Source organism: Trematomus bernacchii, unplaced genomic scaffold (assembly GCF_902827165.1).
Source record: "Trematomus bernacchii unplaced genomic scaffold, fTreBer1.1, whole genome shotgun sequence".
Lineage (NCBI taxonomy): Eukaryota > Metazoa > Chordata > Actinopteri > Perciformes > Nototheniidae > Trematomus > Trematomus bernacchii.
This window is the reverse complement of record NW_022987739.1, coordinates 796,470-809,520: the sequence shown is the minus strand read 5'-3', so window position 1 is coordinate 809,520 and position 13,051 is coordinate 796,470. Positions and strand designations below refer to the sequence as shown.

The window sequence follows — 13,051 nt, the reverse complement described above, 5'->3', positions numbered from 1 at the left end:
ACGATTTATTATCATAGCTACAAAAAGTGTAGGTGTTATATTCAATATTAAAATTCTGGTGGAGTAAATAATGACATTAATATCAGAATAAAAAGTAAATTAAAAACAATTTACTTTAGCTTTGAGCTCATTACATCCAATGCAAATAAAGTGGGTAATAGTTGGAAAGTACAACACGAGACAGAAAAACAGAATTGACTTTTTAGAATAGTTTTAAGATGAACCTATTTAGCAATTTATAAATAATTGTTGAAATAAAATACTATCTTAATATATTTCGTAAATTGTTTTAAAATTCACTTTTTAGTTGTTGCAAAAATACGCATTTGAATGAAAGGATTAATATTGTGTCATTTGAATATCAGATGGAAGGTGTGCACGTTTTAATCTCGTGCATCATCACCATGATTATTACGCAGGCGCGAGGGTGTGGCCGCGTGACGTCAAAACGAGTCAGACAGGTAGACAGAGCTCCATAAACAGCCTGTCCAGGATGTATGGCGATGCACACTGAGAGGGATTTACAGGTGTTTCTGTGAGGGAACATACATGCTAACAGTTTATATATTCATATTATCAAAGGTATTTATTTAAAGCGGTGCTCAGGAATGGACCAACAAGCTGCAGCATGCTGACATGACCTCACACTGAGGGAAGGTGTGTGTGTGTCACCTGAAAATAGGGAAGTGAAGCTTCCTCTTGGGAATGGCGTTTTCCAGAGTAAAGAGGAAACTATTTCCGGAGAGGTTTCTGGTGTTTATCTCCCGGAATGTCCCTCAGAGGGAGATGCCAGCTGCGGGCTGGAGGACTCTGTTCCTGCTGCTGCTGCTGCCTGTCTACTGCTGCGGGGGTGAGCTCTCTAATATATAGCCTATATATATATATATATTCAGAGGTGGGAAGTAACTAAGATGTACTCAAGTACTCCACCTAAGTACAATGTATGTTGAGTTACTTGTACTTTGAGTTTTTCACTATTTTGCTACTTAGTACTTCTACTCCACTACAATTCTGACGTAAAAAGTGTACTTTTACTCCACTACATGTATTTAATACCTTTAGTTACTAGGCAGATTTGGATTAAAGATGTGAAATATAATCAAGTGTTAAATCAGACTTTAGTTCCACCTGGAGTAAATTCACAAGCTACCCTGCAGTATACAAAGTCATGATGAAATGATGAAATGATTGGTCGTGCTTTTTACAGTACTACGGCTTCCACAGATTACATTTTTTGGGGGATTTTTTGTCAAAGCACTTAAGATATTCATTGCTATCGGGATGTTAAGAGCATTCCATGGAATATAACAAAAAGTGTATCTCGAGCCGGTTTCTCAAACGTACCTACCCCACCTTTAATGATCAATCATTATAAAACATATCATATATATTATTCTGAAATGGACCAATCTGCACAATGACTACTTTTACTTTTGGTACTTTTAAGTATATTTTGATGCCAATACTTTTGTACTTGAGTAACATTTTGAATACAGGACTTTTACTTGTAACCGAGTATTCCTACACTCTGGTTCTTCTACTCTTACTCAAGTACAAGATCTTAGTACTTTTCCCACCTCTGATTATAGTATTTTATGATATTTAATAATTGTGTTTTATGTTATTTCATTGTATCACTCCCACAACCCAGCAGAGACTGCACTGACCTCACAACCTTCAAAAAACTTACAAAAACTCAGCTCTTCAATCTGGCTTTTAATGTGTGATTGTTGTTGTATTGCTTGATTTTAATTTGACTTCAACTATATTTATTTATTTATTTATACTTTCAAAATACATCTATTATTATTATTATATGTTTTACACATTCTCAAATGGAGCAACTGAAGTGAATTTCCCCCCAGGGATATTTATGATTTGTTATGCTTTCTCATTATTCCCCCCGTCCCCCCCCCAGAGGAGGAGGAGTGTGTGCTGGGTTTGGTGGGCCGTCCCGTCTCCCTCCCCTGTTTCCTCCCCCAGTTGTTGACCTCTGTGAACCTGTCCATTGCGTGGCGGCGGGGGGAGGAGGTGGTGCTGTGGTCGGTGTGGAGGGAGGTTGGAGAGGTGGAGGAGTGGAGCGTCAGCAGGTTCTCCACCCCGGAGGACGCCTCGCTCTCGGGGAACTTCTCCCTGCAGCTGCACAGCGTGGCGGCCTCGGAGAACAACACCCACTTCAGTCTGGTGGAAACCTCCGGGGGGAACAGCAGCTCGGAGCTGTGCAGCGTCTGTCTGCAGACTGCAGGTCAGTGACACTGTCTGTGGCGGCTATATTCCCATTGAATACGGCCGCTCTGAGGCTAAACTTCACTCATTGATGTGACGCGTATAAATAATCAAGTCTGTACTGAACTTGACGTTTCAAGGGGGCGGCAGTGGCTTAGTCTGTAGGGACTTGGTCTTGGAACCAAAGGGTCGCCGGTTCACGTCCCGATCGGACCAAAAAAGTGAGCTGGTAGCTGGAGAGGTTCACCTCCAAGGCCACTGCCAAGGTGCCCTTGAGCAAGGCACCTAACCTCGAAACTGCTCTGCCACCTCTCCTATCTGCATGTGGTTGTGTGTGTGCATGTATATCCTCTGTGTTTGTGCATGTATATCCTCCCCTGTGTGTGTAATGTGTAAAACACAACAGAGTGGGGAAAGAAATGTCCCTGTAAGGGATTAATAAAGTGTATCTTCTTCTTCTTCTTCTTCTTCTTCTTCTTCTTCTTCTTCTTCTAAACAAACAGAATCATACGGTCAACAAAAGATATCAGAGCTAAGCTCACCCCCATTGTCATGCTACCAAACCTCCACATACACCAGGTGCCCTAAATACCATTAACCACACCCATGTGACAATCACATTGTAGGGCATTTTGGCTCCTACACCGTCAGATACAGCAATATCAATATCTGGCTCTTTTTAACACTGGAAATCCTGCACAACAATCTCTGCTCCACACTCTTTTTAAATCTGCACAGCTCTCCACTTTCATTAAAGCATATTGTTTTTTATTTCACTCGACTCAGTTTATTTTTTTAAACATGTATAGATTTTTTACATTTATCACATTACACAAACACAACCGAACATTCCCCAAGATTAGACATAAGACATGCTAAAAAATAAAAAGTCTGCAGTTACTAGAAATCAGTTTAAAGTACAAAACAAGAATATAATTACATTTGCAAATTCATCAAAAATACAATAAAAGCACATCCCAGTTTCTTACATATTTATTCTTAGTGTAAATATTGTTGTTATTTTATCAGTCACAATCGTTTTTAAAATAGCTTTTATAATAGTCTTTAAAACTAAAAAGTATTATTATTTCTGTGTCTTTGTATGCACCATTAACACCAAAGCAAATTCCTCGTATGTCTAAACCTCCTTAATAAAACCTAATAATAAAACCGATTCTGATTCTACAAGTTAGGATTATTCCAGTGTTCATGATTTGAGATGTTTAACTTCTGAGACAAATTATTGACAGTGGTCTCCCCTTCTGAAAAACGAATTTGGGAAAAACAGGCGCCCAAGCTGCCGCTAACGTTAGGACAACGTGTTTCTCTGGTACCTTAAAAACCTGGAAGTTGGTATTTATGGAAGTTTAAACTTGTTTTACATTTTATATTTTAGATGTCTCCTTCTCACTAAAATTACGCTGATTAAAACCAATTAAATGACTGAAAAATCTGTGTTTCTCCAATGGACACATGCAGGAATGCTATAAGCTAAAAGGCTCATGTAAAAGTAAATAGTCTTTTTTTTATTCGTCATGTATACTTACTTACTGTTAGGACTTAAGGATATGTCCTCAAGAAGATTGCATTTACTGGTCACGGGTTATATCTGGAATATTTCCCTCAAAATCTATTATAATAACTAAATATTAGTCACAAAAATCAGTCACAAATAACGAAAAATTGTGGAAACTTTAGGGAAAATGTAAGTTTCCAAGTATATATATATATATATATATATATATATATATATATAACATGGTCTGGTAGACATTTTAACCCAGCAATGTGACATAAAGAGCAGCTAACAGTGTGTTGTGTGTGTGTTTGCAGCCAGTTTCAGCACCCCCCTGCTGCAGAGGGAGGAGTCTAAGCATGGAGGCGGGGAGGCGGTGTTTTCCTGTGAGTCCAGCGGGGGTTTCCCTGCGCCCACTCTGTCCTGGCTCATCAACAACAAGGAGGACCCCCCCCCGGGCGCCGTGACCACCATCACTACCCCCCTCCCCGACACCCAGCTGTTCAACATCAGCAGCCGCCTCACCGTCAACCTCTCCAAAGGCGGCGGCGTCACCTGCATCGTGGAGAACCCCAAACTCAACGAGACCCTCTCCTCCAGCTCTGGTGAGTGGACTGTAATGGCAGAAACTAAGTTAGAGGACAAGCAAGCAAATAATGTTTCTTAAAGGTCCCCTGTTATACTGTTTTTCATTAATATATTATAGTTCTCCGATAAAGAGTAAAGAAGTTTAGTCAGTACTTTTACCAGTGTATTTTTAAACACGAGTATCTGTACTTCTACTTGAGTAAAGGATGTGTGTACTTTTGCCCTCTCTGTGTGTTTTCAGACTCGGTGAGTCGCAGCGCGGTGCAGATCCGGGCCTCGGAGGCGATGTGGATCTTCAGCACGGCGCTGTGTGTGGTGGTCGGGGTCATGGTGCTGATGGGGGTCGCCTACCAGATCCACCTGGACCGCATCCACAAGAGGAAGAAGCACGACTTCCAGAAGCTGCAGTCCAGAGGTAGACCTGTTTCTGCTGCTTTCACTGATCACATATGGAAAATCCCAGTTTCTCGGATAGATAGATAGACAGACAGATAGATAGATAGACAGACAGATAGATAGATAGACAGACAGACAGATAGATAGACGGACGGACGGACGGATAGACAAACAGACAGAGAGACGGATAGATAGATAGATAGATAGATAGATGGATAGATGGATAGATAAATGGATAGATAGATGAATAGATGGATAGATAGATAAATGGATAGATGGATAGATAGATAGATAGATAGATAGATAGATAGGTACTTTATTGATCCCAATTTGGGAAATGTTTGCGTTGCAGCAGCATAAAAAACACAAGGCAATGTACACAGAAATTAAGACACTAGAAATAAACAATCCAAAATATTTCTGAAATAGAAATAAAATAGCATTAAAAAGTTAAAACAGAGGCCAAGGTTATATTTCTAAATGTCCAAAGATATTCACTTTAATATGTTAAACAAAACGGAGAAGAAGTAGAAAGTCTCCATTTTTTTAGAGGCTGAAAACAGCATTTAAATACTTTAATTCAAACCAGTTTCAGAAAAGTCAGAAGTCAGAATTCTGACTTTTTCTCAGACAGGATTAAAATATATTCATTTTTGGTCAGATCTCAAAGTGTGTGTGCGGTAAACGTAAATAAATTAAAGTGAAATGCCCTCAAAGGATGTATAAAATGTCAGAAAAATATTTGATGAATGTAAGTGAAAAGTGAATTTATGCAAGGCAGACTTTTTATTTGTGTATGAAAGTATTTCACGTCACCAAATCTTGAGAGGCTAAAGACGGCATTGAAAGGCAGTTCTGCAGGAGAAATGTATTTTAAATATTATTCGACTATCAGAAGATAACTTTTGAAAAGTAAACTCAGTGAAGCACATTTAAAAATCTGTAAAAGTTCTAGTCATTTTTTCTGATAAAAGCACAACAAATATATGTGAAATGTACTCAAAGTTTATGAAAAAGCCAGAAAAATTGGATGTAAATGTCAAGAATGTTATAAAATAGTTAATAAATGCTATTTTGAGGCCTGCGCTCACAAGGCGGATTTATTTGTTATTTATTTCCGCGACGCTCACATTTACAAGGCTGGAAAAATACTTTTTTTTTAATCAATTATCAAAATAGTTGGATAATATAGTTGTTCCTTCGGGCCAGGGGTTAGTTCCCAAAGAGTAGAACGAAGCGGTATAAAAACAGTTTTATCCCAGCAGCTATTGCACAAATTAACACATCATAGGAGCGTCACACAGATGCCTATTTTTATTTATTTATTTAATTATGAATTTTGAATGTCCATGTTTGTACTAGTGTTTTCCTTCTTAAAATGTTTTTGAAATATTTTGAGATTTGGTTGAGCAGGGTATACTTGTACTTTTTACTAGTCCTTTTATTAAGCTGGCTACACACCAACCCGATTTTGGGAGTCAGAGGCCGTCAGAGGCAGTCGGGCATTCGCGGCGCCCTACTCAGGTTTGTGTGTCCCACACCGTCGTCTCTTTACGGCACCTTTTCACACCTCCCGCGGCCGATTCAACATGTTGAATTCAACATGTTGAATCGGCCGCGGGAGGTCAGAGAAAGTCGGCCCAAGCAATCACTCTGATTGGCTGTTCACACTACCGCTGCCTGCTGGTAAGGACAGTTATTGCCACTCGTCGACTGAAGTATTTGCGGTGTGTTCGTAGGCGGGCGGCGTAGCGGACGCAGGCGACTTAGCTGACGTAAAAGTCGGGACGCCTTCGGTACGCGTTCTTTGGTCTCAGGTGGGTGTGTAGCGGCCTTAAGAGATGTGTCTGTGTTTGTTTTTAGTGTCAGGATGGAACCCTTGTCTTTTTCTCTGCAAACAAAATCTACCTACAGTACGGGTACAAATAAATAACCTGAACCTGAACTTTTTATTCCTAACATTTGAATTTGTCAGGTAAATGAAATAATGAGATCAATATTTCAGATATATCTCAAACATCTACCAAAATAAAAATCTAAACGGTGATCGCTACTTCAGTCAGAGAAAGGATTTATTATAAATATGAAGATATGATATCTCTGCAGGGATGTGTGTATTTATTGGTTTGAATGTGTTTTTTGTCAGGATATAAAAGAAGAAGTCCGGACAAGGAGGAGGAGGAGGAGGAGAAGGAGGCGATGAAGCCGGAGGAGGAGGAGGAGGAGAAGGAGGCGATGAAGCCGGAGAAAGAGAGCGAGGTTTAAGGAGCCGTTCACTGACAGCACTGATGTGTAAATATGTATTTGTTGTTACCCTGGTTTACCTTTTCAATGTTAATACATCTGGTAGGTTTTTTTTAAATGAAGCTATAAAAATAGTCTTTATTAGAAAACACTGTCTGTTACAAGCTTTATTAAGAGGCTCCATTTATTTGTATCTTTTTCTTTTTATGAGATAGTTGTTTTTTCTGGTACATTTTTACATGTTGTCTTTTGTCTTTTTGTATTTGACAAAAGAATGTATGTTTTTCTTAACTTTTAATATTATTTTCTCCCTTTTTTAATGTCTTGATTTTATGCAGTCTTGTGTGAGAGAATAAAATAAAAAGGACAATAAAACACCAGGATAGTTTGTTTTTTAGATTTATTTTACAGCGCGAGTATATTTTCTTTTTACATTTGAAATATCTAGTGTGGCAATCAATACATAATTTCATCCGCAAAAAAAGGGGCAAAACTGATTCATTTACAGTGAAATGAAATGAATTAAATGTTGCAGATTGTCACATTTAAAAAAGCTATAAAATGAAAATGTTCACTTTTACAATATTCTGCTTACAAAATCGATCCAAATGTTTGTTATTTGAACTCATTTCAGCCCCAGCCATCACACTGAATGATCACATCTTAAGAACAGAGCTCTTCTCTTTGATCTCTAGTTTCCACAGTGAGACGTTAGATTTGCAGCAGAGTTTGTGTCTCCGTCTCTTCTCTGTGATCAGCTGTTTCCTCGCTGCACAGAGGTCACCGAGTAGAGGTCGTGTCGACGCTGAGCCGTGATCGGGATCTGCTGCCTGACGTCGGCTAAATACTGCAGGTCTGAGATCAGAAGATAGAATCAGGACAACTTATAAAGAATTTAAAAAAAGACACCTGGGTGATCTAATGCAATCCAATACAACTGCCCTGCATTAAAGAGGCCCTATTCTGCTTGTTGGGGTTTTAGTGCATGTCAATTGTCTGCTATGGCTAAAACAAAATCATTTTAAAATATCATTTATCTCTTGATCTTCCACTCACCAATGTCGGCGTAAATGACTTCCTCCTCTGTTCCGGCCTTTGAGATCACTTCTCCCCTGAAAAGACAAATTATAACAATCGCAAGTCTGCAGAAAATATTCACAGAAAAGCAAAACAAAAGCTTACGAGTAGTTTCACATTAGTATACTACTTCATATATCTAATCCACCACTTTTCTTTTAAAATATTCTGCAGCCCTTTCATTCACACAGCTGTTCAGAACGTAACATGTGTCTGTTTCTGTACCATGGGTTAACGACAGTGCTGTGTCCCCAGGCCACGTATGACGAGGATTCGTCTCGAGCAGGAGACGCTGTGGCCACGTACAGCTGGTTATCCACCGCCCTGCAGGGGAAACAAAGAGAGCTCTTAGGTCATAAGGCTCTAAACTTTAAAAGCTCCATTCAAATAGTATAAAAGTTCATTATCATCACATCATTGACATGCAATTATCACGGTCTCTGGTGATGCTTCTAATGCCGGACACATTGCACTTATTAATTATGACACTGAGAAAGGATCCAACCAGGGCTCAGACTTATAGGAAACAACTATTGGAGGGTTTCCTTTTTTCTGGTTCTCTTCCTAATCTCACTCTCTCCCCTCCGATGAATATTAACCTGGCTCTCTGCAGCAGCTCCCAGTGAGCCGGACCCGTGGTCATGTTGAAAGCTCCGGGATACACCAGCAGCTGGCAGCCTGAGGACACAAAAACAACCCATATTAACATTAAAGGTCCCCTATTATACTGTTTTTCATCAATATATTATAGGTCTCAGATATATACAAAACATGTCTCTGAAGTGTTTGGCTCCAAACACCAAACAGATCATTGCAGCATCCCATAATCCCTTCTGTTTCAGCCCTGTTTCCAAAGTGCTGATTCTCTGTCTGTTACTTTAGATGAAAATAAGGAGCCACTCCCCACGCCCCTCTGATGCGGCTTTCACACCAGCGCTTTTCCCTTTCTAGCTCCTAGCTAGAGCTTTTCTGGTTCAGCTCCGGTTTCCCTTTTCAGCTCCCGCTCTGTTCACACCGCCCAGAGCTGCTGCTGCTGCGTCATGACGTCACCGTTTACATCGCTGATTTTCGGGGGGGGGGGGGGGTCGTTAGTCGTTACCTTGGTTGGTGATTGGCTAATGGTTACACAAGCCAAAAAATCGTTATGACATCATAAAGTGGCCAAAATCTGATCAGCTCATTTTCAGACAGGTTTTTATATAAATGGATCAGGACAAAAAGAGAGGGGGTCTTTGTTCCTGAAACATTCAGAATCTCTTTACACAGAGGGGACACATGTTGATGAAGAAGAGACATGAGAAAGTGGATTTTGCACAATAGGTGACCTTTAAATCATCTGTAAAATCAGCTCAGATTTCAATTGAATATCCACCTCTCACCTTGTCTGCTGTACAGCTGAGCCAGCTCTGCAAAGCGGATATCGTAGCAGATCCCCACGCCCACTTTACAGAACGCTGAGGGAGAATCACAGAGTGAGGGGGTGGGAGGGTTACTTTAAAAAATGTATTCTACTAAAATGACTAGTCACCGGAGTATGGTCACTTACGTGTTTCAAACATGGACAAAGTGTCTCCTGGACTCAGAGTCTCGGACTCCTGAAAACGGATTTTCCCCGGCACGTCGATGTCAAAGAGGTGAATCTGGAAGATATACATTAGCTGCTGTGATCTCTGAGAAATAAACTATTCACAAACTAAGAACTGGAGTTGATGCTCACGTACCTTCCTGTGTTTCAGAATAATTTTCCCATCAGGCCCGAACACGATGCAGCTGTTATATAACTTCCCCCCGTCCTCCTCAGGGATCGATCCTGGTGAATGAGAGAATGCCTTTTACATTAATGTGCCGTTTACATACATTAAAAAAGTTTGGATTATTATTCATTTGTACTACTGTAATTTCAAGTGCTTCCTGTCATGTTAGGGCTTAGCTTTCTTATCTTTTAAAGCGGCCCTGTTATGCATTTGGGGGTTTTCCCTTTCCTGTAGTGTGTGCTAAAGGTTTTTGTGCATGTAAATGGTCTACAAAGGCTAAAATCCCCCGCCCCCCGTCTGAAACCCTCCATTGGAATCCTTTGTTTACTCCCTAAACATAGTGACATCTCTGTTACACTTGCGCTCCTATTGGCTAGCGCTCCAACACATTGTACGTGATTGGCTAAGGGGGAGGGACAACTCTAAGCAGGTTGACCAATCACAACAGAGCCGGCCAGCTAACTAATCAGAGCAGACTGGCCTCTGGTTTCAGACAGAGGGTGAAAAGAGGTGCTGCAGCACAGGCAGTATGAGAAGAATAAAGAGCTTTTTGAACATTAAAGCATGGAGACATGTCACAGTAGAGACACTACATACTGATATACAGCTGAAGACGAGCATCATAGAGCTCCTTCAAAATACAAACTCACGGTGGATTAAAACCCTGTTCTCTCACCTCCCACCAGGTAGACCTGGTTCTCCCGGGCTGCCTCTGACAGCAGCTCTGTGGACTCTCCGGGGATCCTCTCTGCGTACTGAGAGAAGAAGCTGGTGCCGTACGGGGAATTAAAACACTCCTGTAACGATGACGATAGAAAATATGGGTTTCAGTTTCACATTAGCAGCTTCTGTGACTGTAACTCACTGATATGTTGCATTAGTCCCACTCCTCACATACATTAGACAAGCTATATCCTATTATAGCCAAAAAGCCAGAGATTACACGTTTAGACACTTCTCTAGGTTCCCTGTTTTGGAATTATCAGTATCTGGGTCTGAATATGACTTAAGTAGCTGTCATCCATTCTATTAATTGTAAATACTGCCATATTTTATTTTACTATATTTGTAATGTTATTATAGTTTTCTTATAATAGTTCTCTATCTGTGTTTTTAAAATGTTTGTTTTACTTTTATGTATGCACCACGACATCAAGTCAAATTCCTCGTACGTGTCAACCTACCTGGTAATAAACCCGTTTCTGATTCGGATTACATTGGTTATGAAATAAAAATCATATTGTCAACTGATTCTCAGTGCACTGGATAATGGGACCATAGAGGTAAAGTATGGTAAATAATGACCCCCCCCTCACTGACCGGCAGCAGCACCAGGTTGCCCCCCCGCCCGGCCGCCTCCTTCACCAGCCTCTTGGCTCGGCTCAGGTTATCAGCCTTCACCGCCCCCACCTGCAGCTGCACCACAGCCAGGCGAAACTCTGAGGGAACACAAAATACATCGTGTTCATGAAACAACTTAATAACTTAATTAAAAAAAGGTCTGCCACATAAGACACATTTATTGTAATTCATTTAGCATTACTTTCACTAACATGTGTCAGGGTTTAGCAGAGCAGGTTGAACAGACAAATATTTTAAACTGAAACTCAAGAATCCTAAAGCCAGAACTCAAATACATGCAGAACCAATCAGAGGACAAGACACAGCTGGGGAGGAAAACACAAGGGCACCAGGTGACCAGAATCAGCAATCAGACAGGAGGGAAAACAGAGAGACAGGAAGTAGAAAAAGACATGAGACAGGGGGTGACACAACATTTTCATCGGCATAACTACACTGTAGCTATGTTCGTATGACTAAATAAAGAACCTTGAAGGGCAGATATTCCCCATGGTGCCGGTGCAATATCACAGCACCACGGAGGGCAATTTAACCTGCAACCTGAACTGGCTTGAAAGAGAAACACAGAGAAATAGCAACAGCTTCAAAAGACAAAATGCAGCAAAGCGTTAAAGCATAACCAAAATACGGGCTGAGGTTTGAACCGAGCGGTTTATATAGACTATTCTGCACAGTTTCTATTATATTCTGTTTCTATTATATTCTATTTTATTTTCTTGTATCTGTTTTATTGTGTTGCACTGTTGGAGGAGCATGTGACCTAAGATTTTCATTGTCATAACTACACTGTAGCTGTGCACACATGACAATAAAAGCCTTGAAACTTGAACACCTTTCAAAATAAAACAGGAAAACAGACAGAGCGTGAGCGTTTTAATTTAATTAAACTATCATTTCTCCACTCTTAAATCCACCCTTTTTTCATGCTTTCATTAGTTAGCATATAACAGTTATCTGTTAGTCTGTTTCTCTGCACTTTGCTGTTAAGTATTTCTGATTAACCATTACACAAATGCTAAACTGCAGTTTGTTGTGTAGTACATGTACTTTGTACTTGCCCAGAGTATAACTTCAATGCTGCATTCATGTAAAGTCACTGCGTTAATTAACATGAACAATATTGTAAATTCATTGCATGACACAACAATAATAATCTGCTATAATGTATTAAAATGATTTTAGCACTTGCACTTATATGAGCAATTTAGCAAGGAGTTATTGAACATAGTGTAGTGCAGTTTACATACTTTCATAATTCAGTATATTACATGTATTCTAATTCGCTGTCTGCATTTGACTGTTTATTACTTCTGATTATAATGCTAAACTGCATTTCGTTTTATTAGACAACGAACATGCACATGTACTTTGTGCAATGGGAATAAAGGGTGTGATATATAATAATGATAGAAGCACAACAACAAACATGTATATATAGGCTACTTTAAATATGTTGTCTAAATTAGCCAGAAACGCAGATTAACAGTCTTAACTTTTACACACGGTGGATAACACAAAGCTGTACATGCACTCGGTTTAATGCACGACTTTAAATAAGTTTAAATGAATACCATACTTACTGGACATCGCTTTAGCTAAAGTGGACATGGCTCTGTTGGGTCTGTTTGGTTCACAGTCCTGAGAGCAGACAGCCGGATGTGGTTCCGGATGGCAGTTTGAATGTCAAAATAAGAGTTGTTTATTTTAGCGTGTTTCTTTTTAAACAACACACACTGTTACAAACATTCATAATAATAGCATAGACATCTTAATTGATTGTTATTTCATCTTCAAATCGCCCTAATACTAATACTAAGGTTTATGTGGCGTTCACAACCTTTATTTTAAAGTCTAGTGGAGGAAGTTACGTCACTAGGGGGGGCGGGTG

The 13,051-nt window shown here is 39.9% G+C and overlaps 2 protein-coding genes across 3 annotated transcripts; one reads left to right on the top strand and one right to left on the bottom strand.

Moving 5' to 3' along the window:
* The first annotated feature begins 443 nt into the window (after window positions 1–443).
* LOC117496018 (ICOS ligand-like) lies at window positions 444–7,350 on the top strand. Of its 2 annotated transcripts, none has more exons than XM_034147685.1 (5): window positions 444–850; window positions 1,922–2,245; window positions 4,060–4,347; window positions 4,572–4,745; window positions 6,873–7,350. In XM_034147685.1, the coding sequence occupies exons 1-5, from the start codon at window positions 706–708 to the stop codon at window positions 6,989–6,991; spliced, it is 1,050 nt and encodes a 349-aa protein (XP_034003576.1). In that variant the 5' UTR covers window positions 444–705; the 3' UTR covers window positions 6,992–7,350. The 2 variants fall into 2 exon arrangements, with proteins under 2 accessions (XP_034003576.1, XP_034003575.1); XM_034147684.1 differs by having other exon boundaries at window positions 1,919–2,245.
* A 6-nt stretch (window positions 7,351–7,356) lies between these two features.
* Window positions 7,357–12,812, bottom strand: nit2 (nitrilase family, member 2). The gene is made up of 10 exons (XM_034147686.1): window positions 12,744–12,812; window positions 11,122–11,240; window positions 10,478–10,598; window positions 9,769–9,857; window positions 9,594–9,687; window positions 9,427–9,501; window positions 8,647–8,725; window positions 8,273–8,371; window positions 8,027–8,082; window positions 7,357–7,825 (listed from the first exon to the last, which is right to left on the bottom strand). Exons 1-10 carry the CDS (start codon window positions 12,769–12,771, stop codon window positions 7,725–7,727), a joined length of 861 nt encoding a protein of 286 aa, XP_034003577.1. The 5' UTR covers window positions 12,772–12,812; the 3' UTR covers window positions 7,357–7,724.
* Window positions 12,813–13,051: the final 239 nt, after the last annotated feature.